Here is a 22,788-nt window from a genome sequence, read left to right on the forward strand (position 1 = left end):
TTCGGGGCCTTACTAAAGAACCGTTTAGGTCAGGACACTTTTCAATGTCGAAATAAAGAGGATATAGATGCCAAAGTGGAAACGTTCACAAGTGCCCTGGTTGAATCGTTCGAGGACAGCTGCCCTCTGCGAGAGCGGAGATCTGCCCAGGAAAAACCCTGGGTAACTGGGGAGATCCGGAACCTTGGGAAGACTCTTCGCAAACTATTTAACCGGGCACGGCGTAAAAAGACCGCAGTATACTGGGATGAGTATCGTAATAAACTTGGTGAATATAAGAAAATCGTTCGAAGAGCCAAACGAGACTCCTGGAAACTTTTCTGTGAACAGGTAGATAGCGTAAATGAGGTATCGAAGATAAAAAAATTCCTATCCAAAACTCATGTCCAACCGGAATCTATGATCGATGACACGGGCAGGAGGCTTGAGGATATGGAGGAGACAATGAAACTCCTAATGGATTCTCATTTCCCACCCGGTATATCGAATAACATAGATGAACCGATATTGGAGGAAGGGGAGGGTAACACGGAAATAGTTATTACAACTGACATGGTTAAAGGGGCAATCAAGAGCTTTGCTCCCTATAAAGCTGCAGGGCCGGATGGAATTTTCCCGGCACTTTTGCAGATGGAGGCGGGACTGGTTTCCGTACATCTGTCACAGATATTCACTGCATGCTTAAAATTGGCATATACCCCAGTTAAATGGCAGGATGCAAGGGTAATATTTATACCCAAACCAGGGAAACCTAGCTATGCGACACCTAAGTCCTATCGACCGATAAGTCTTACGTCCTTCCTACTTAAAACCTTGGAACGGATAGTCGATAGCATGGTTAAAAGCAGCATACCATACAATGACCTTAAATATAAGCAGCATGCTTATGTAAAGGGACGATCGGTGGAGACCGCTTTAAATGAAGTTGTCCACTACATAAGTGAATCTTTCGATAGCAAACTGTATACACTGGCAGTATGCATTGACATCGAAGGCGCTTTCAATAACGTGCACACTGATACCCTTATCCAATCCCTAGACCAGTTTTATGTTGACCGGGTGCTCCGTAACTGGATCAACTACATGCTAAGGAACAGATGGATAAGCTGCGAGATGTACGATATAACTATCAGGAAAAAGGTATTTCGCGGTATACCACAGGGTGGCATTTTGTCACCTTTACTCTGGGTCACCACGATTAATAGCCTCCTAAGGACCCTAACCGAGAAAGGACTTAGACCTGTCTGCTATGCAGACGATGTCGTAATACTTTTAAAGGGAAAGGATCCAAATTACTTGTGTAGAAGAGCTGAGGAGGCTCTGAATACGGCCTTGAGCTGGGCTCAACCGAGAGGCCTCAATGTTAACCCGGCGAAGACGGAAATCTGTCTTTTCACAAGAAAGACAAAAATTTCTACATATACTGAACCTTGCTTCTTGGGCAAGAAGATACCGGTGACAGACAAAGTTAAGTACTTAGGTGTAATACTTGACCGGAAATTAAAATGGAGACACCACATAGAGGATAGGATCAACAAGGCACATCGGTGCTGGGCGATATGTAGGAGAACCATAGGCATGAAATGGGGTCTTAGTCCTACTATGACAAATTGGCTTTATAAAAGTGTAATTAGACCAATTCTAGCTTATGCTTCAATAATCTGGTGGACTGCTTTGGACAAAAAGTGTAATATCAAACTACTACAGGGAGTTCAGCGTACATGCTGCTTGGGTATAAGTGGTGCCATGTGTACTACTTCAACCAAGGCTCTGGAAACGTTGCTAGATATTCCACCCATTGAAACATATATAAGATATGAGGCGGCGCTTACAGCCGAACGGCTCTTTACTTTAGGCGAACTGGCCAAAAACGGTTATAGGACACGTCATCAATGTATACTGGACACATTGGAAGGTTATACACATTCATCGGACGTGCCTGATCGCATACCAGACACTGAATATGTCGGAAACTTTGAAACGCTAATCCCAGATAGAATGTCTTGGTCAAGCGGAACATTAGAGCAAATACCAGTAGGAATCCGTTGCTACACGGATGGCTCTAAATTAGGGGACAAAGTGGGTCTGGGGTTCTATATTGAAGACCCAGAAACAGAAATATACCACCGTTTACCTAATCATAACACAAGCTTCCAGGCAGAAGTACGAGCAATAACGGAATGTGTAAATTGGATTAGAATAAATATGGCGCCCACAGGGCTTAATATATTTACCGACAGCCAGAAGGCAATTTGTGCGATATCAGGTGATAGAATTAAATCTAAGACCGTATTGGATTGTAAGAAAGCTTTAACTGAATACTCTCCCAGAGGTAAGGTTCACATCATATGGGTACCAGGCCACTCGGGAGTAGCCGGCAACGAAAGGGCGAATGTAATAGCTTTAAAGGGAAGGGAGCTCGATGTAGTTAACCTGACAAACGCAAAACCATTCGACGCAACAAAAGCTGAATTAAAAATATGGATGAGAGAATCCCATAAGGCCTCTTGGAATAATGAAACGGTGGGTAGAACCACAAAGATTCTATGGGGTGACCCTGATGAGAGCAAGACGAGAAATCTTCTCAAAATGAGCAAGTCTGAGGTTAGTATGATGGTACGTATTCTCAGTGGACACACAGGATTACGAGCACATCTATACAAAATTGGACGTGCGAATTCAGACGAATGTAGAGCATGTGGAGAGGACAGTGAAACTCTGGAGCACTTTCTTTGCCATTGTCAGGCATTCGTCGAAGTTAGATCCAAGTATCTTGGAAGTGATGTTATTCCAGAAATAACATTCTTAACCAACACCGATTGGAAGATTCTTAGGAATTACGTCCAGGAAACTGAGTTTCTGAACATGGAAAAATAATACATTCAGTGAACAATTTTTTTTTTTTTTTTTTTTTTTTTTTTTTTTTTCTTGAATTGGAGCGCACAACAGGCCCGATAGTGGCCTAGGTGTATTTCTTCGGATTTGATGTAGTATACATCCTCCTATCAACCTACCTACCTACCTAGGTCAATGATATATAAAAGAGACATTTCAGTTTCAATTGGAAAATAGTCAAATTTCTATTCGCAAGCCTTATAGGGGATACATTAAACAATAGCCCAGTGCTATTATGGTTTCCAGCAAAGAACCAAAGTGAATGGAGAAAATTATGAAATAAAATAAAATTCAGTATAATTTTCAATCCTCCTATCAGGCTTGTTGTGTATAGCAATCTATCAAGAAAACAGGTAGCCCGCAAGGCAGAGTTTCGTCCAATCTTGTCCAGGTTATTGGAAAGGTCCCTTCAGGCTATTGAAAATGCCACCACGTGCACGGCTGTGGTTTAAACCCAAATTCACGAGAAGAGTATGCTGGTTAAAAGGCTAATGTCGGTAAAGTCTATAAATTTAGATTATTTTAGTGCAATTGCCTAAAGTGATATAACTGATACCCCACAGAGGAGTGACTGTGGGATTAAGCGTTGGAAATGAGTTGATGTTATGTGTATATGATACATGATGGATGTATGGGATGGGATGAACATACCCTTATATCTAGAGTGAGTGTATTGGATTTTGCTCTCTATGAGTGTGTCGAATAAATGTACTGGGTTGAATGTTGATGGATGAAAGGTATCTTATACAAGTGACCCTTTCCTTCCTTAAGCAAATATCTGTTCATATCAGATTTACCACAGTGTGTTCTCCGTGAGAAAGAACAACCCTTCGGCTTATCTAATGGATTCGTGCTTCGGTCTACCGAATATATCTCTTGATGCTGTAACCGACCTAACAGAAGCTATCCCATCTGCGTGGTTGTAAACGGAAGTGATGTTTTTGCATTTCGGATCGTCTAATCAGCTCACCCTGTGGTTTATGTATTGAATTCTCGCTCCCATGTATTAAATACAACAGTCGTCGGGTCCCTTGATTTCTACCCTTTATAAAAAGTACTTTCGCTTTTTCATTATCGATTATCTCCGATTGGCGTGGTACCCATATACTGCTAGCATTACCGCTGGAAGAGTATTAGGTTATGTCTCTCTTACAGTCTAATAAGATCTTATATTTAAAATCTTCACCTAATATTAAATTATTTGCCTTCTGCTTATCGGAAACCTCTGCTGGAAACATATCCAATGTATATTACATATTCTGTTATGTTACAGAATGCCGTCTGTAAGCTAGTGTTGTGATTTGGATTTCGGGAGGGGTTTGATTTATGACCACGATCTTCTATCTAGGGCTAATAGCTCACAGTTTCAGCAAGGTCTTGCAATGTTTCTCAAGCTTTGGTCAACGTAGTATTCATGGCCCCATTTACACCAAATCAACCTAAAATCCCTAGTATAGTGTTACACTTTTTATCCACCTGAATTTCCTAAATGTTGAACTATTTCAAAATTTTAAAATATATAAACTGAAAATTGTTTGTTATAAACAAAACTTATATAATTATTATTTCCTTAATTGCAGATGCAGTGATGACGATTCCTCGCAATCTTCAGTAACGGGGGCACCAGTTTTTGTAAGTATAAATAAATTTATGTAAAATTTAGAATTAACATGTCAAACTCTCAACAACATATTTAATTAGATCGATGAAATATTATTAAGTTATTAGCCAATCTTTCTTTTAATGTTTTTCAAAGTTTAACAACAAATCACATAAAATTAAGCACTAAAATACGAGATGATTTATTATTTTATAAATTAAATCAAATTAATACACATTTTAACAAAACTGTTTACCAAATTTTATGTTCTGAATTAAACACTTATGACAAAATCGCTAGTAAATTAACCCCAAAATTTAACTAATTCTATGGTTATAGTGCAAATGTTCCAAAGAAATCTTAAAATCTTCTAAAAAAGTCCATAATTTATTTGTGTACTCTTGTAGTTTGTGTAACCAAAAACTTGTTCCGCAAAACATTTACAACAAAATGATGAGCTGGTTGATTGCCTGACTGCCTCATGTAAATGCCCATTTTTATGACAAGTGCAACATGATGATGTTGTGTGACAGTCATCATAAAATTTGTATTGTATTTTTTTTAATATTTTTGGAGGCGTGCGTGTTTTTATTTTTTTAATGTTTAATTCCATTTCCATGACACTTCCAGTCAATCATAAAACTACATGAAGCTGCAACATTTTTATGGGATTTTTTTATTTTAAGTTTTAAATGTATTTTTATTTTGGGGATAGTAAAGATCATGAACAATTAATTTGAACACAAATAAAATGAAAATGTTTCAAATGTGTGTTTTGTTTTTTTGGGATTCTGGTTACAATGATCTTTTTGGAAATTAAGCATTTTAGAGAATTTGAAGAATTTTTTGAGTGATTAATGCTAATTGAAAATAATTTGAAAGGGAAATAATGGGATGTTCATGACATTGGCAATTAAAAGGGAGTTGCATGAAAATAAAATTTGGGAACAACATGTGTAAAGAATCTTTTTAAAGTGTATGCTGTTGAATGATGAATTTATTTTGAATTTTAAGTTAGATTTGTAAGAATTGAAAGAAACTGATGCATTATTGAATGAAATATAAATAAGTTTTTAAGTAATTGGAAACATGCAGTTTATAATTAAAAACTGAAAAATATTTTTAAATGTTTAACAATATTATTTCTCGCAGTGTTGAGGGTAAACTTTCTTCTTCTCTGCCTTCCAAAAATTTATAATTAACAAAATATTTAACATATTTCCGTTTTGTATTTGTAGGCTTCTGTCCATCGGCCTAGACATGTGGGTATGAAACGAAATGAAAATAACACTGCCACCACCACTGCCGTCGCTCTCGCCACAACAAACAACGGAACTACAGCAGCCATCATGCATACAGGGAATAATGCAATGGCAATGCAAAGGCCAAGTTATCAACAATATCAGCAGCAAAGAAGAATACAATTTCAACAGCAGCAGCAACAACAACATCAGCAATTGCAAAAACAAATGCATCTACAACAGCCATATCAAGTTGTAAACGTTAGGAATGTACAAATGAGTGCACAACAACAACAGCAGCAAAAATTACAAAAACTTAAAGGGTCAACATATGAATTAAACTTCCAGCAACATCAGCAACAACCATCTTCATCATCGTTACATCATCCTCAACAGCAGCAACAACAACAGCAGCAGGGAGTAAATCAGACACAGTATTTGCCAGCTGGAATTGCAAACATGAATAGTGCTTCTAATCGTCCAAGTATTGGTCAGATACAACAACCACAACATTCAAACAAGACCCGTATACCAATACAACATCAAAAGATGACACCACCACATCAACAGCAACAACAGCAACTACACCAGCAACATCAACAACAAGCAACATTCAATCAGATTTCAAAAAATGCCACTAATTTATTGAATGATATTTACGAGCGTAACTTGTTGAATCATACAACATTTCAGGAAAATGAGCAACAGCAGCAACAACAACATTTACAATTTGCCATACATCAACAACAGCAGTTGCAACAAAAAACCCTCAGTAGAGCTCAAATACCCTTGCACAATCAGTTACAAAACTCCGGACAAATTTGGTTGCATAAAAATCCCAAAGCACAAATACATTCAATGAAATTACCCACACCACCTGCCCAAACTGCAGTTACACAACAGCAAACAGTCACATACCAACTTTCCGATTCGTATGTGGATCCTGTGGATACCAAAAAACATTTCCTATTCGATGCCCACAACCACCAGCCTCCACCACCGCCGGCGCCTTTAAATCATGTTTATGAAACTATTAAGGAAAGGCCACCCATTCCACCACCTCCACCAGAACGAAATCAAAACATGAATAATCCGCCACCATTGCCACCTTCAAGACTGTTGAAGAAAAAACTAATGGCAGCGGCAGCCAATAATCAAAGTAACACTTCTAAGAGCCACAAATCTCACAAAAAATCAGCTCATGATAAGGATCTGGACAAGAAAACCCATAATAATAAAATGTTGCATATACAACCGCCTGCCTATGTAGCGCCACCACCTCTCTTGGCTAATGGTACTAATAAAACACCAGCCCAGTATCCTTATAGTTTACAGCAAAGAACCAAAGCGGATGGAGAACATAGAAGTATATTGTATCAGCAGTTAAGGGAACAAAATCAAAAGCAACAACAGCAACAACAAAATAAAACTCCCACAACAAATGAAGTTAATGAAAAAGTGCAACAACTACTAGCAGGCAATAGTTGCATAAACAAACATGTTGCCATTAAACAACAGCATCCGCAGTACTCCCAACAACAACAGCAGCAGCAATGCACGCGTGAACATCCTTTAGGTGCTCATGATGAAAATCTCATGCAAGCTCCCCCACTACCAACACAAAATGCTAACAATAACATAGCCCCAACACATACTTCAACTCCCACTTCCAACCCAGAGTCAATGATGAATATTACATTGGATGAACATGATGCCCCACTTTCGGTTGAGCATACTTTACAACAAGCCGGCTTATTGCCACAATCTTCCACAAACTCAGTGTCGGTGAATGGTAACAACAACAACGTCAGCAACAACAACATCAACAGTAATAATAATCGCAACAATAGACCTTCCGCCTTGCCTATCGTGTTTGAGGAAGATACTGGAGAGTTTCAGGATGTTTTAGTACTCGAACAAGATGGCACGGCAAAGTTACCGTATCGTCATGGTAAAAAAATTGAAGTCAGTCTTGAAACGGCCCAGGCTATGGCTGCTGCCGCCTATTATGCAAGGTAAGTTTTGGGAAAGAGTATATATTTATTTTACTATCCTGATGTAGTGTTGCATTAAATATAACGTGGGTACATTATTAAGGGAGTGAAATTTTAGTTTACTTATGGTTCCGCTAGCACTTTTCTACTAAGAGATCATTTACAACAAACTTTTTGATTAAAGCTTTTCACCAAATTGCTTTTAAACAACAGCTTTTTCTGTGCGGAAATGTTTTTTACTGAAAGCTTTTTGCTGATACTTTTGTAATAAAAGCTTTTTGACGACATATATTTGCTAAATCTGTATTTTTATTAAAATTTTTCACGACAAATATTTTGCTAAATCTGTATTTTTATTAAAATTTTTCACGATAGTATCAGAAAAGCTTTTTACTAAAAGTTTATTTTACCAAAAAAAATTTAAACAAAAGTTCTTATAAAAGCATTTTGGAAAAATGCTAAAAGCATTTTACTCAAAAAAGCTTTTTAATTTTTTTACAAAAAGTTTATTGCAAACAAAAGTTCTTATAAAAGCATTTTGGAAAAATGCTAAAAGCATTTTACTCGAAAAAGCTTTTTAATTTTTTTACAAAAAGTTTATTGCAAGCCCTTTAACAAATATTGTAATAATTATGACTATTTTTAATAAAAGTTTTTTCACGAAAATTGTATTTTACTTAAAGCTTTATCCCGAAAAGGCTTTTTCCCAAAAATGTTTATTACTTTTTTCACAAAAAGCTTTTGCAAGCTCTATTATACTAAAAGCTTTTTAAGAACAAATGCTATTTACTTAAAAAATTTATTTTTATGAAAGCTTTTACCCAAAAAGCATTCAAAAAAAGTACTGGTACAAAGTAACAGTGTTGTCTGAAAATAGACCCAAAACTAAATCTACATATTCCAATATTTCGTATCCTTTTCAATTAACTCTCGTTCAGAACTGCTCTACACCAAGTTAAAAACTTCTAAACAATGCAACACCGTATCTAATGGGTGGAGTAGTTAGTATGGATCTATGTATGTATCATCTCCATGGTGTGAGACAATTTAATTAGATTTTTGTAACAATTACCAAATAGTGTGTTGATGTGTTTCACCAGTGAAAGTAAATTGGCAACCTAAAGACCAATACAAGGAAAATGTTTGGGCGTTAACACAAAACTTATGGAGGGAAAGTTAAATCGTACAGCCCCGTTAATTGAGTGCACGGTACTCTAAGTAAAGTTGTTAGCCATGATGAAAGCTTTTTTACGCCAAAACGTTCTTTAGCTAAAAGTTGTTTAGGGTGAATCGTTTTGTTTTTTATTTTGATACACCATTGTTTTGGAACTGAATGCCTGGTTAGCGGTGCATAGAAGAGATTAGTACCTCAACAGGATAGCAGCGATTTAACAAAAATTCTTTTGTTTTCCAACGTTGAATAGATGAATGGCTGATAAGACAATGAAGTAAAAAAGCGTTGTAAATAAAAATTGATGAATGAATATAGTATTATACAAAGGCGGACGGACAGAAAGATAGACAATAGAGTTTTTAAGGAAGATGTTAAGTTTAAAAAGTAAAAAAAAATGTAGCGATGTTAAGTGTAGATTAAATTTCGGTTTATGTTTTTGTAAATAGTTTAGTAATTGCAGCCGGAATATAAAGATTTGTTGCAGACAATATTTTACACAGCACTAAAAGAGGTAAGGTGTTGATTTTTATTTGTAGCAGTAAAAGCTAAAAGGAAGGAGTTTCTTTAATCTTTATTTATAAAGCTAGTTATGTAAGGTACTATTTTATATAGAAGTTTTTGTAAAATATTTTGTCTAGTCGCTATTAATATTAAATTTTCAATAAGTTTATGCCAAAATCCTTTTTAATATTTTCCACGATATAAAAAATATTGATTTTTATTAAGATTGAAAAACTTTATGGGAAACATTAAATTTTTACAAACCCTTCAATATTCCAAAAATAGAATCAATAAACTTCACCATTATAAATTGAATTTTTCATGCATTCAAAAACACACTCACACGCTTTAAAATTGTTAAGGTACATTTACCAAATAAAACATTAAATAGAAAATCAAATCATAATTTTCAGAGCCTTTAAAATTTGCTCCCCCTTTTGGAATTTCGATTAGATTATAGAATGTTGTATATCAAAGGAAAAAATAAAAAAAAGCAGGAAAATATTGAAAATAATTATTGACATGATATGGAGATGAGAGATGATGAAGCGTTTACTTCATTTGTAAATCATGTTGTCAACAACAATTTCACACTTGAAAATTTTAGCTCCTGTAGAATGGATGAGGAACGAGAAAAAAAAGAAGATAAATTTCATCAAACGATGATGCTGTTATTTGTAGCTGGAGTTGATGAAGATGATGAGTGTTTATTCTATTTGGAGATATGTATAACAAATAAAAAATGGGGAAAAGTAAAAAATTTTAATTAATAACTATGACAGCTTTTAGAAGCCCAAAGTCGTCATTCTCGTCTATATGCCAGACGAGACTCCACAAAAAACTGTTTATGTTGAAGTGTTTCAGATTATTGTAGGTATATGAGAGGCTGACTGAAGGACAAGTACTTTTTAAAAATTTAACGATTTGCGTTTTTATAGTTGTAATATTTTGCTAGAAGTTGTAAGTAGCAGTAGTCGTAGTATAATGCAAGCAATTGCTGGTAATAAAAATGCTTGATGGATTTATAAATTTATAGACACTCTTTTTTGTTTTTTTTTGGGTGTTTCTTAAGCTTAATGAAGCGCAGTGCCTTTTTTAACACTCATAAACATTTTTAAGTGGCATCTTGTACGGGGAAATGGAAGATAGACATAGAGCAAGGTTGTCTTGTCTTTTGCTATACGAGAGATTTCGTTGAAGTTTCTCTAAAATAGTTGCAAAAGTTTTTCTTTATACAACTTTTCCACAAAAAAGCGTTTTCGTTATTTTTTTTTTCGCAAAAAACTTTTTTAGAAAAATAAGAAGCTTTTTACTAAAATCTTTCTTTAAAAAAGCTTTTCATTTCCATATCATGTCCAAAAAGCATTTTAAGAGCTTTTCCCCTAAAATCTTTTTTAATTCAAAGCGAAACTGAAAGTGTTTTTAAAAAAAAGGTAATAATTAAAATACCTTCTTTATTTAAAAAAATTGTGCGGCAAAAAAGCTTTTTAGTAATATTTTTAATAGAAAGATGTTGTTTATTAAAAAAAGCTTTTTCGATTAAAAGCCTTTCATTTCCGTATAATGCCCGAAAAAGAATTTTAAGAGCTTTTCAAAGCGAAACTGAAAATAGGCTTTTGTAATTTTTAATACAAATATCTTTTTATAAAAGCTTTCTTCACGAGAAGCTTTTAATTTTTAATAGCCTTTTTCAAAGAAACGTTATGTATTTCAAAGCGAAGCTAAATGCTTTTTAAATTAAAATGTTTTTACTGAAAAAAGCTTCTTTATTAAAAAATTTTTTTGAACAAAAAACTTTTTTTCATAAAGACTCATTTTTCATTTTCATATCATGTCCGAAAAGGCATTTTTAAAAGCTTTTTCCCTATACAAAGAACTTTTTATTAAAGCTTTCTTAATGAAAAGCTTTTTCTACTAAAAGCTATGAAGAAAGCATAAAAAGCTTATACTACTTTAAACACAAAATGCTTTATACTAAAAATTTTTCAGAAAAAGAGTTTTAAACAAAGCTTTTACATAGAATACTTTTAACTGAAGGCTTTTACTAAAACCTTTTCTTCTTAAGAAGCTTTTTCTATCAAAGCTATGAAAAAAGCACAAAAAGCTTATTCTACTTTAAACATTTTCTACACAAAATGCTTTATACTAAAAGCTTTTTAAATAAAGCTTTTTACATGAAAAACTTTTAACTGAAAGCTTTTTTGCAAAATTTAACTCAAAATTCCGAATATTTTTATTACTATTTTTAAACAAATTTTCCTCCTAACCTCCTATACCACCAAGACCATTTCCATAACAACTTCTTCATCGACTTGCACAACTTATGGGAGTTTAACAAATGTTAAAATGACACTTGATCGTAATGGTTGTTGTTGGTGCGAGTATTTTTTAATGCTTTTGTTGTTGTAACAACAAATTTCAAATTTACGATTTAAGTTTTGCTCGTTTATCTGCCAGTAAATGTATCTATGACTATGTAACAAACTCTCTCCATCCATTCGTCCATTCATTCCAACATTTATACATTCTGCAAAGAGTTTTGCGCGTTTTATAACAGCAAACAACTATACTCCAACTTTAACATTTAGTTGACAATTATTTAATTTTTGTTGTCTTGTAGACCAAAAATTTTGAGTTTTTCCTACTATTTGAAAATTCAAATATATAAAGTTTGATGGTTGTTTTTGTTTTTGTAGGAAAATGAATACATATAAAGTTGTGGCATCTAATTATAAGTGGCAGTTGGAGTAAATGAATAAATGACTAAGGAGGAGTTTGTCCTTTAGGCAGTATTTAACATCAGTTTTTGAATGCCATTAAATTGTAATAGTACCCTCGAGTATTTAACATGTAAATGTAGTTATTGTTCTTGTTGTTGTAGTGTTATTTTTTTAAAAGTTGCGTTGCCACCTGTTTTCTTGTTAAATAAACAATTAGACACGTACCAAAATGTTCTCTCCATCTTGAAAGTTTTAAACAGGAAATTGTTGGTTGTTAAGTTTTTTTACTCTTGAAAACATCTTAAAGTTGTAGAATATTTAAGCAGCAATATAAAAAAGTAGAAACTCCTTTAATTTGGTCAGAGTATAAATAAAACTTTACACGTTGTAATATTAGTAGCAGTTACTTTTTACAGGTAATTTTTAAGTTATATGCATATCCTATGGCAACAACTTATTTTATAAGTACACGTAGTTAAAAAGAAAACTTTTAAGAAATCTTTTATGATTTTTTCTTATCTAAGTAAATGAGGAGAAATACATATTACTAATATTAAATTAAAGTTACAAAAAAGTAACAAAACTTCTTTTTCCTAAATAATAATTTACTTGCTTTTTTACGGCTTTGGATATTGATTTTCTTTTGTAAAAAATAAAAATATAATTTCACCAAAAAATCTTCTTTTATAAAAGCATTTATAAAACAACAAGAAAAAAAAACTAAACAATTGCAATTCATCCAAAATCAACAAAAATCACTTACAAAAGTCCTTACTGACAAAACAACTAAAACCTCAAAATTGTAATAGAAAAAAATAAGTAACAAAGAATGAAACGTAGTAAATCAATTGAAAAAAATTTGTAAACAAATTGAATTCATTTAGCAGAGAATGGTAAACAAATCAATTCTTTACTTAAAGGTAGAAAATAGACAAATAAAAAAAATCGGTTGTTTTTTTCAACAAGAAAATGTTTAAATGAAAGAATGACATCAATGAATGAATGGATGGATGGACGGACGGATGGTTGCGAAAAGTGGCTACTGTTCAACTTTGACATTCAAGTTGAAAAAATCAGTGACTCTGCTAGAGTAAGAAAGAATGAGAAACAACAGTGTCATGTATTTTTTCGAAATACTTGAATAACAGCATTTTTCTGTTACTTCTTATTTCAAACATTTATTGATGCTTTCAAAAAAAAAAAAAAAAATCATAGAATTTAGGGTTTACTTCAAAACAAGTTGCAATTTAAATTCGTGAAAAAATACAAACAGCAAAAAACACGCTAGTTAACAGACATTCAATGTCATCAGTTTTTTTTTTCCTTTAAATTTGCAAAACTGCCAAATCAATGATTTCGACTTTTATAAGATTACACTCAGAGAAAAAATAATGGTAGAAATACTTCGTAACAGATATTAATACTTAATTTTAAAATATATTCATAACAATTTATTAAAGGTTTATAAGACAAATTTTCATACTAAATTTCTTCTATTAACCTTTAATAAATTGTTATGAATAAGGCCGTTAAGGAAATTTGACTTTCAGAATTATTACTGGAAGTACACTTCTAGCGATTTTTAACTCGCTCCCATTCTTATGCAGTTAACTATAATGACTTCACGATATTCCGAGCAGAATGATCCTATTTCAGAATTACTTTCAGAATTATTACTGGAAGTACACTTCTAGCGATTTTTAACATGCTCCCATTCTTGTGCAGTTAACTCACGCGAAATTATTAAATGAAAACTGAGTCGGAAAAACAACTTACATTATCTTAGATTTATATTTTACTAATCGGTCAACATACTCGATTAAATTCTGAATTGGTTTTGATCTCAATACTGATATCATTCAATCCATTTTAGAAAAATTTTTCAAAATCCTCACTGTAATAAAAAATGATCAACAAAAAATAAAGTTAGAAAGATGGGTGATCACTAGTAAATCGTGAAAAGAAATAGAACATGTCGATCCGATCTTTTTTCTGTAAAGTTATTAACATCGACCAAGATTTCCGAAAACCAGCGAAACATTATGTCCTAGAAGAGATCTTTCATCTAAAATAGCAAAGTGATCCAAATTTTCTATGTTATCGAATATCAAAATAAATTTTTTACAAAATTTTCGTTTTTTCGGCGAAAATTAGAATTTCACTAAAAATTAAATTTTTAGTGAATAATCGGATTTTTAGTGAAAAATCGGATTTTTAGTAAAAAATAAAATTTTTAGTGAAAATTCAGATTTTTAATGAAAAATTCGATTTTTAGTGAAAAATTGGATTTCTAGTGAAAAATCAGATTTTTAGTGAAAAATCGTACATATTTCTAGTGAAAAATCAGATTTTTAGTGAAAAATCGTATTTCTAGTGAAAAATTGTATTTCTAGTGAAAAATCGAATTTCTAGTGAAAAATCGAATTTCTAGTGAAAAATCTGATTTCTAGCAAAATATTCAAATTTTTAGTAAAAAACTAGTAAAAAAGAATATTCGGTCATAACCGCCATATCATACCCTACACCAGTTCTGAATGTTTAATTTGATTTATTTGTTATAATAAAGCATTTATCTTCAATATTACCTTTTTTCCGATACATTTAAGCAATTTATGGTAAAAAAAAACTAATTTTCTGAAAGAGGCTTTATTTGGAGGCTAGGGGCAAATATGGACTGATCGTGGTAACATTTTGTGAATATTTGTGAATTTTGGACATTCTAGTCATTTTCTGAGGGGACTTTGTATGGGAGCTAGGGTCAAATGAGTCCCGATCTCTATAAAATTAGGCAAGAAGATAAACGTTATTTAAAATGTTTTAAAATTTCACCAATTTATCTTGAAAATTGAGCTCAGAGGCTCTTTTCGGGGTTTCTGTTGTATGGGGGCTAGGTTAAATAAGGGAGCGATTTTAACCAATTCCAATAGTCCTTGGGCAACAAAATCGTATGTGTCAAATTTCATTCAATTGTCTTGAAAATTGAGACCTGTAAAACTTGGACAATCAGCCAGACGGACAGACGGATGGACATGGCGCAGACTCAGAAAATGATTCTAAGCCGATTGGTATATTTTAAGGTGGGTATAGATAGGATGCATTGTTTTGTGTGTTACAAACATCAGCACAAACCCAATATAAAATATAAAAAATGTCTCAATATTTTCCCAATAAGCAAAAACCTTTGAAATGATGTAAATATGTATTTGAAAACCTATTCAAATTTCATACATAGCCTTTGAGAACAAATTTGAAAATTTTTGTTTTCAAATGGAAAATTATGGCCTTCTCAAACAAAAAGGCAGTTAGAAATCAAACGTATTTTTCAAATGTATTTCAAATTTAAAAAAAGGCTAGAGGTAAGCTTGAAACTAAAAAAATTTTCAAACGTATTTCAAGTATTCTTTACTATTATTTTCATACATATTTCAAACCCTAATTATAATGCTAACTATTGCAAAATTCATATATTTTTTTACATCACCTGAAAATAAAACATTCATACATTTATTTTAGCATATTTTTCTTTTATATCTCCGATTATTTCTTCTATATTTAACGTTTTTTCGCTCCATTTCTGTAGAAAAAATGTTTTGTTTTTATTTTTCTAAAATAATTTATTTTTTGAAAGAAACTTTTCTAAGTTCAATTAAAACAAAACTTTGAAAATTTTATAAATATCACACATTATATTTTTTAATCGTTTTTTGAAATTATCATGTTTATTTCAAAGGCTAAACTTTAAAATTTGAAAACAATTTGGAAAATACATTATTTAGTTAAGAAAATTTTCAAAAATATTCACAGGTTTGAATCGATGTTTATTGGGTTCTGAGATATTTTGTGACAAATAATTTTTCTTGTGTATTAATAATATTTTATAGATGTTTTATTTGAAGCAATGTCCTTGTAAAACGATGCAAATGACTTGATCAATTTGTTTTTTTACAAAACAAATTTTACTTGTATTGCGCTGAATATTTAGTTAAACAATTGTCAGCATTTTGAAATAACAATTGTATAACCATTGGCGGCCATGGATGTCACAGTAAAAAAAATATACTTAGATTTGAACTTTGTATAAAAAATATTAAATCTAACAAATTAACTTTTTAAGGCAAAATATTGGGTAACGCGTTATGAGGACCTTTTTTAAACTTGTGTTTCTTTTACATCATTCTGAGTTGTTGTTGTTGCTGTCTATGAATTTTTGTTCTGTAATCAATGTGATGTATGAATTTGCAGATTTATTACAGATTGTCCATCAAGGCAGCTTCCTTTGAAACGACAGCCATTCATTCATTCCATAGTAGTTATTTAACAAAAAAAGTTTTGTGTAAAAAAATTGTTGTTTTTGTCTTTATTACATTTTAACAGTAACTTTTCCCCTCAACCAATGCATATAGCATATGTTGTTTGTTTTGTAGTTGTTGTTATTATTTGGTTCCGAATCCTCTAATATTTGTTTTATTTCATTTGGGAATGGATGTTGGTTTTTTTTAAGGGATTTCTTGTTGTTGTTGTTGTGTATTACCTCAACAATTTTTTGTTTGAAGAGACGCGGTGACATTTTTGTCATGTTTTTCTGCTGTTAAAAATGTTGTTTGTTTGTTTGTTTTTGTTCGAGTATTGAGCAGCAAGTCATTTAGTTGATGAAAATGTGCTTAGAATTTTTGTTTTAGATTTTATTTCATTTAATGTTTAGCAGCTTTTTTTCTAATTTTCTAGGGATTTTTATATTATTCTTTTGTTTGTAGTTGCTGGATTTTATTTTATATTTTCTTCAATTTGTAAAGTTTTGTAAGTGGATTAAGTAATTTGTTTTGTTGCCACAAAAAGTTGGGATAGGGAATTTTTAGGTTGTTTTAGGTGGCATGATGAAATTGCAAATGAAAAAATGTTGAAATTGAATAATGGTATGAAATGTTTACGCCAGAGTTTGTACCAGGAAACAAATATTGGTTCATTAGATTAATTCATTCGATTTAATATAATGTTTTCACTGTTTTTTTTGTTAGTTACGTGTTATTTTTAGGAGATGGGTTTGAAAATGTAGAAAGGTTGATAAAGTTGTGGAAGTATTATCAAATTTGCTGTTATACAATAAGTATGTAATATTTTTATACCCTATACCACTATAGTGGGGATGGTATTTTTAATCACTACCTAAGTCGATTAAGCTATGTCCGTCCGTCCGTCTGTCTGTCTGTCTGTGTGTCCATGTAAACCAGGTCGCAATTTTTGAGATAATTTGATGTGCTTCTTTTGGTTCAAGGACGAACGCTATTGAAAATTGTTAAAATCGGTCATTATTTCATCTAGCCCCCATGTTAAATGATCCACTATCTCTACACTTATATAAAACTTCGTTTTATATAAGTCTTAATAATATATAATATAATATAATAATATATAAAACTTCGTTTTATATAAGTCTTAATAATGCTAGCGAGTTTCGTAAAGATCGGGCATTATTTGTCCTTAAGGAATCAATTTCTGTTTCGATTAAGTTATGTCCGACTTTGTGACCGTGTAAACCTTGTGTGCCCGCTACAGCTCGTAATTTTCAATATAATTTGTTATTTTGTTGTTTGTTTGTCCTCTGGATCCAATGACGAAGGTTGTTGAAAATGATTGAACTCGATCTTTTATTTCTCCTAGTCAGCATACAAACGTACATGAACAGATATTATTTGGATTCAACATAAATGCTTTATTATTGAAAATGAATCACATTTAATATTAGCAATTAGTGTAGGATATCATATGGTCGGCCACGGCCCGACTACTTATTATTGTATTTATTCTGAAATTGAAACTTGTTAGAAGTTTGAATTTTAATTTTCAGCAAAGAGTTTATTTAGTATAAACACAAAGTTATAGGCAATCAGTGCCAAATTAAACTGATTCGATTTAAGCAATTTGTCACAATATGCGGCCCCATATAAAAGCTTAATATTCCATCATGATATCTTGAGATGTTTTTTCTCGACTGTCTTATAGTCGTTGCTCGGTCCGGCTACTAATTGTTCCTGATCACAAAATATGAGCATATATTCTGCAAATGTTTCGAAATAATAGCTAAAACCCAATATAAGTTAACATCTGTAATCTCTTGGCTCTAGAAAGAGTACAATTTCCTTAGCGCAAGTCTTTGACCGGGGCCCCACTTAACCATTTCCACTTTTACAACTCTCACACTTAAGACCGCTGAAATTTATGAGAAAACAAATTTCAGAAAACTGTTCCTAAAATTATCATCATTTAACTAAAATATTTAAACTAAAACAATGTGTACTAAATGTATTATTAAGTGGGATTAAACATGTCTATATACATAAATACAACATCATAAATACTGTTCCGATATTTCTTTATCTTTCATTTCATAAATTAATCGCTAACTTAAAATTTAAGTCTACTATATGCATGAGGATTGCAACAATGTAATGCAGCTGTTTAATTTTCCCAGAAAATAAAATTTCAGTCGAAAAATACCTCAGGACTTACAAAATAAAATCTTCATTCTGAAAATACTCCACAGCACAACGAAATCACTTTTAAATCATTTTTATAACAATTTAATCCAATAGAAAATAAAAACAAACCAAATAAAATACATAAATATAACGAGAATGTATGAGTGTCTGGCGTTCAATATAAATTTAAATACCTAAAATCCACAAGATATTTCTTTTTTTCAAGGCTGAACTGGAAAAAAAAAAAACACCAAATGCACTGATAATTTACACCCAATGTTAAAGCAAAGAGAGTGTGAGTGAGTGCTGGATAATAGTGAGTGCATTAAAATTACTTTTTATATAGAAATACATACGAGGTAAAGTGCACCTACTGTGGTAAAAATACACACTCAGTATATATAATTAAAAGAGTAATAGTGACAAGATAAAGGGAGACACTGAGCATTCCTTTAGTCTTAAGTAACTTTTCAAACACTTGGTGGATGAGTAGAGACTGATTTGATTTCTTTTTAAAATGGAATTTATGGCATCACAGATGTTTGATATCATAATTTTTAAACGTTTGCTTGTTAGGGGCCTACTATTTAAAATTTATTTTCTTGATTATTACAAAATCTTGTATGACAATTAGTAGCAGTAGCTGTGTTAGTGATTTGTGTTTATTTTGTTCTAATTCTAATACCAATTGTATGTTTATTTTGTTTGTAAACACATGACCTTTGGATGCATAAAGAAGAAAAAAGCAAATGTCACTTTTTAAACAAATATTTTGTTAAATACTTTGTAGATTTGAAAAGTTTGTGGGACTAACTAATGTTGTTGATATTTTTATTTTAAAATACATTGTTTGGGTTATTTTAGATTTTATTTAAGGGATTAAGTTGTATATGAATTAAAAAGTTAAAGTTGTTAGTCCATAATAATAAAATGTCTTATTTATTAAACATTTATCAGTTTGTTTGCCATTTGAGTGGGTTTTTAATCTAGTTCTAATAATATTTAAAATATAATTTTTGGATTATACTTATTTATGTATTTGTAAGAAATTGTTGTGTATAATTTTTATGCAAAATGATGAGTTTTATATATTTAATTGCTGTTTGAATAAGTTATATTTTATAATCGGCCGTATCGGCCGTTGTATTCTCTATATCAGCTACTACTTCCCTAACAGTCACACATAGTAAGTATATTCTTTCAATGATCTGGGTCTTCTGTCTGAATACTTGTCTTTGTTACTGCGAATATAATATCGACTACTATGGAAACTCCGACGCAACTCTGATATAAGTATAATATTCAGGACTCTTTCTAAAATCCTGAAAATAGATGGAATAATCTGAACATATGTCTCTAGAAACGCACTAGAACTCTTATAACCTGTAATTGGCGGGTCATGTCTATGTTATTGATAGTAATAACTAGACATTGGTTATTGGGTACTGGATAGACATAGAAGTCTTTTTGGGCCCTATTTAACGAATTTTGTAGCAATGACCGAAAAAAGAGTCAGACAGACAGACAGACAGACAGACGGACAGACGGACAGACGGAAAACTCCGAAAGTAATTCTGAGCCCATTGGTATTACAAAAGGTTTTCGTATTTTTGTAAAATTTGGAAATGGATTTTATTAAATAATATTTCGTATTATGCACGAAATTTTCGTAAATATTACAAAAAAAGTGGAAAAAGTTCGTAAATTTTGTATAGATTATTCTCAGTGTAAAAACTCTCAACGTGACGTAATAATGTTTCATATGGCAATTTGTGGATTTAACGATGAGAGCAAATTACCATCGAATGAGCAATTAACGGATCTTGAACGAAACTGTAGAAACTGTAGCAATGACCGAAAAAAGAGGAGTCGGACTGAATAACCTTGTGGAGATATCTAATACTATATCAAAAGAAGAGTATGTGCCAAATTTCATATTTCAAAATTGCGGCCTGTAGCATGCACACAAGGTTTACATGGACACACAGACGGTCAGACAGATAGACCGACATGCCTATTTCAACTCCGAAAGTAATTCTTGAACGAAACTGTAGAAACTGTAGCAATGACCGAAAAAAGAGGAATCGGTATTCAAATACATTATATCCAACCTTGATGAACTACCCAAGTCCAGACTAAATAACCTTGTGGAGATATCTAATACTACATCAAAAGAAGAGTATGTGCCAAATTTCATATTTCAAAATTGCGACCTGGAGCATGCACACATGCGGATCTTGAACGAAACTATTTTGCATATGATCGACAAATGTGTGACAAGAATTAAGAAGATCCTCTATTAACATTTCTAGAATATCTAAAATGTTTTGTGCCTGTCTTATGTTTTTTAAACCACTTAAGAAACTGTTGGGGAAAAAAACTATTCAACTACAATTTTATATAAGTTTACTCCCCACAAATGTTTGGTTTTACATTTTATATTCCCTTGTTTATAAAACTCAAGCTGGCCACTTAGGAAATTACTTAAAATGAAAAACTTTTTATTTTTCTTCTAAAAAGTATCAATTATCCTTAATGTTGTTTTCTAAATAAAATATATTTGTATTAAAAAAAACACTAAAGTGTCATCAGTAACAAAGGCGCTAATATGCAACACGTGCATTTAGACACGTGTCGTAAATGCAACACATTGTATAACAGCAACATAAAACATTCATATCCGCAACCGTAACCTCCTAAACTCGTACTAACAAAGTTTTGCAAGAAACTACTTAAATACATATAAGAAAAGCAGAGATTCATATACAAGTTGTAGAGTATGTGTGTGTGCTACAAGACTCATATTACAAAATCAATTGCTAACTTGAACTTGGTAATGTCTTGAAATTGACTCGTTGTACTTAAGAAAAAAAATGTTGAAAAATAGCAAAAACTTTGATTTCTTTTCTATTTCTTTCCGGCGACATTTTGAGAACTGTAACATCTGCTAGTTGCCATCAATAATTCAAAGTTAACGGTTAAACTTTTCTTTTCATTGGCATAACTGTTCACTTCCTACTTTTGCTTAACTACCTTCTCCATGCATTCGCCCTAAAACCCCCCTTTCCTGTCTCTGTTTCTATATCGAGTTAATAGTGTTAACAAGTTTTTTTTGCTGCTTAAAGGATGCTATAAAATCTCAGGAAAACAAGTTTAATTTCCGTTTTATTTGTTGTTGCTTGTTTTATGTGTTAGTGCGTGTATGGGTAGAGAAAACCCACTAACTCTGTATCCACTTATGTATGTTCCTTTTAACCACTTTTACTTTGTAATGCGTTTTCATTTTAAAGTTTTACTTTGCCTGTGTACTTGTTCGTGTTTTTTTACTTTTGATTTAGCTTTTAAGGTTTAAAGTTTGTTTGTGTGTGTATTTCATTTGTATCTGTATAATTTTAATGTGGTTTTTGTTATAAAAAGTTTTCTTCTTTATACGCAATTGCGATAATAAATGTTTTATGCCATGTTTTCTCCTTCTATTTGCCATTTTTCTCGATTTACTTGTTTTGAAAGTACTTAACAGTATCGCATTAGAAAAGTTTTTATTATTCTGTGTCTGTTAAACCACAAATATTTAAATTGCAACTAAAAGTGTGAGAGAGTTTTATTTAGTTTTAGTTACTACTGCTCTACGATTACTACTATTTTGTAATCAGTTTAAAGTTTCAAATTGAAGTTTTAATTGTAAATTATTGATTGGTTAGGAAATGTTTATTTGTCTACTATATATCCATTTGTTTACTAAATATAATTCAGTAATAGACACTAGAATCCTACATACTCTTAGAAGGGATGTAAGAAATAATTATATTTTTGTCTTAAAAGTTCGATGGAGGCAGAAATGTTTTCGGCTCATCTGCTACATGCTTAAAATAAAATGCTAAGATGCTAAGATACTATACACAGAGGGAAAAAGAAATATTCACGCCTGGTACCAAATTGACACCAAAGTGTTTATAATTCTTCAATAACATCCGTTGTCAAAGTATATACATACGTACGACAACACTATGTAATGTTGACAACGCAACATTACATAGTTGACAACGCAACTTTACATAGTGTAGACAACGAATTGTCACTTTGTCAATAGTGAGCTTACCACGTTTGTTAACATTTAGACAACGGATGTGTATAAAATTTAGATTTCGACAACGAATTGTTGCAATGTTGTCATAGTATTGTCGTAC

The 22,788-nt window shown here is 32.0% G+C and overlaps 1 protein-coding gene across 1 annotated transcript in view; it reads left to right on the forward strand.

Annotated features, from left to right (window-relative positions):
* LOC119599722 (kinesin-like protein CG14535) overlaps positions 1-22,788 on the forward strand; it is a 162,206-nt gene that overhangs the window by 73,449 nt on the left and 65,969 nt on the right. Inside the window, 2 exon segments of the mRNA XM_037949619.1 lie at positions 4,476-4,527; positions 5,734-7,751. Of these exon segments, the coding sequence (XP_037805547.1) occupies positions 4,476-4,527; positions 5,734-7,751 (2,070 nt within the window).

Source organism: Lucilia sericata, unplaced genomic scaffold, assembly GCF_015586225.1.
Source record: "Lucilia sericata isolate MDLA Ls3-8-SP2 unplaced genomic scaffold, ASM1558622v1 Contig000087F_arrow, whole genome shotgun sequence".
Taxonomy (NCBI): domain Eukaryota; kingdom Metazoa; phylum Arthropoda; class Insecta; order Diptera; family Calliphoridae; genus Lucilia; species Lucilia sericata.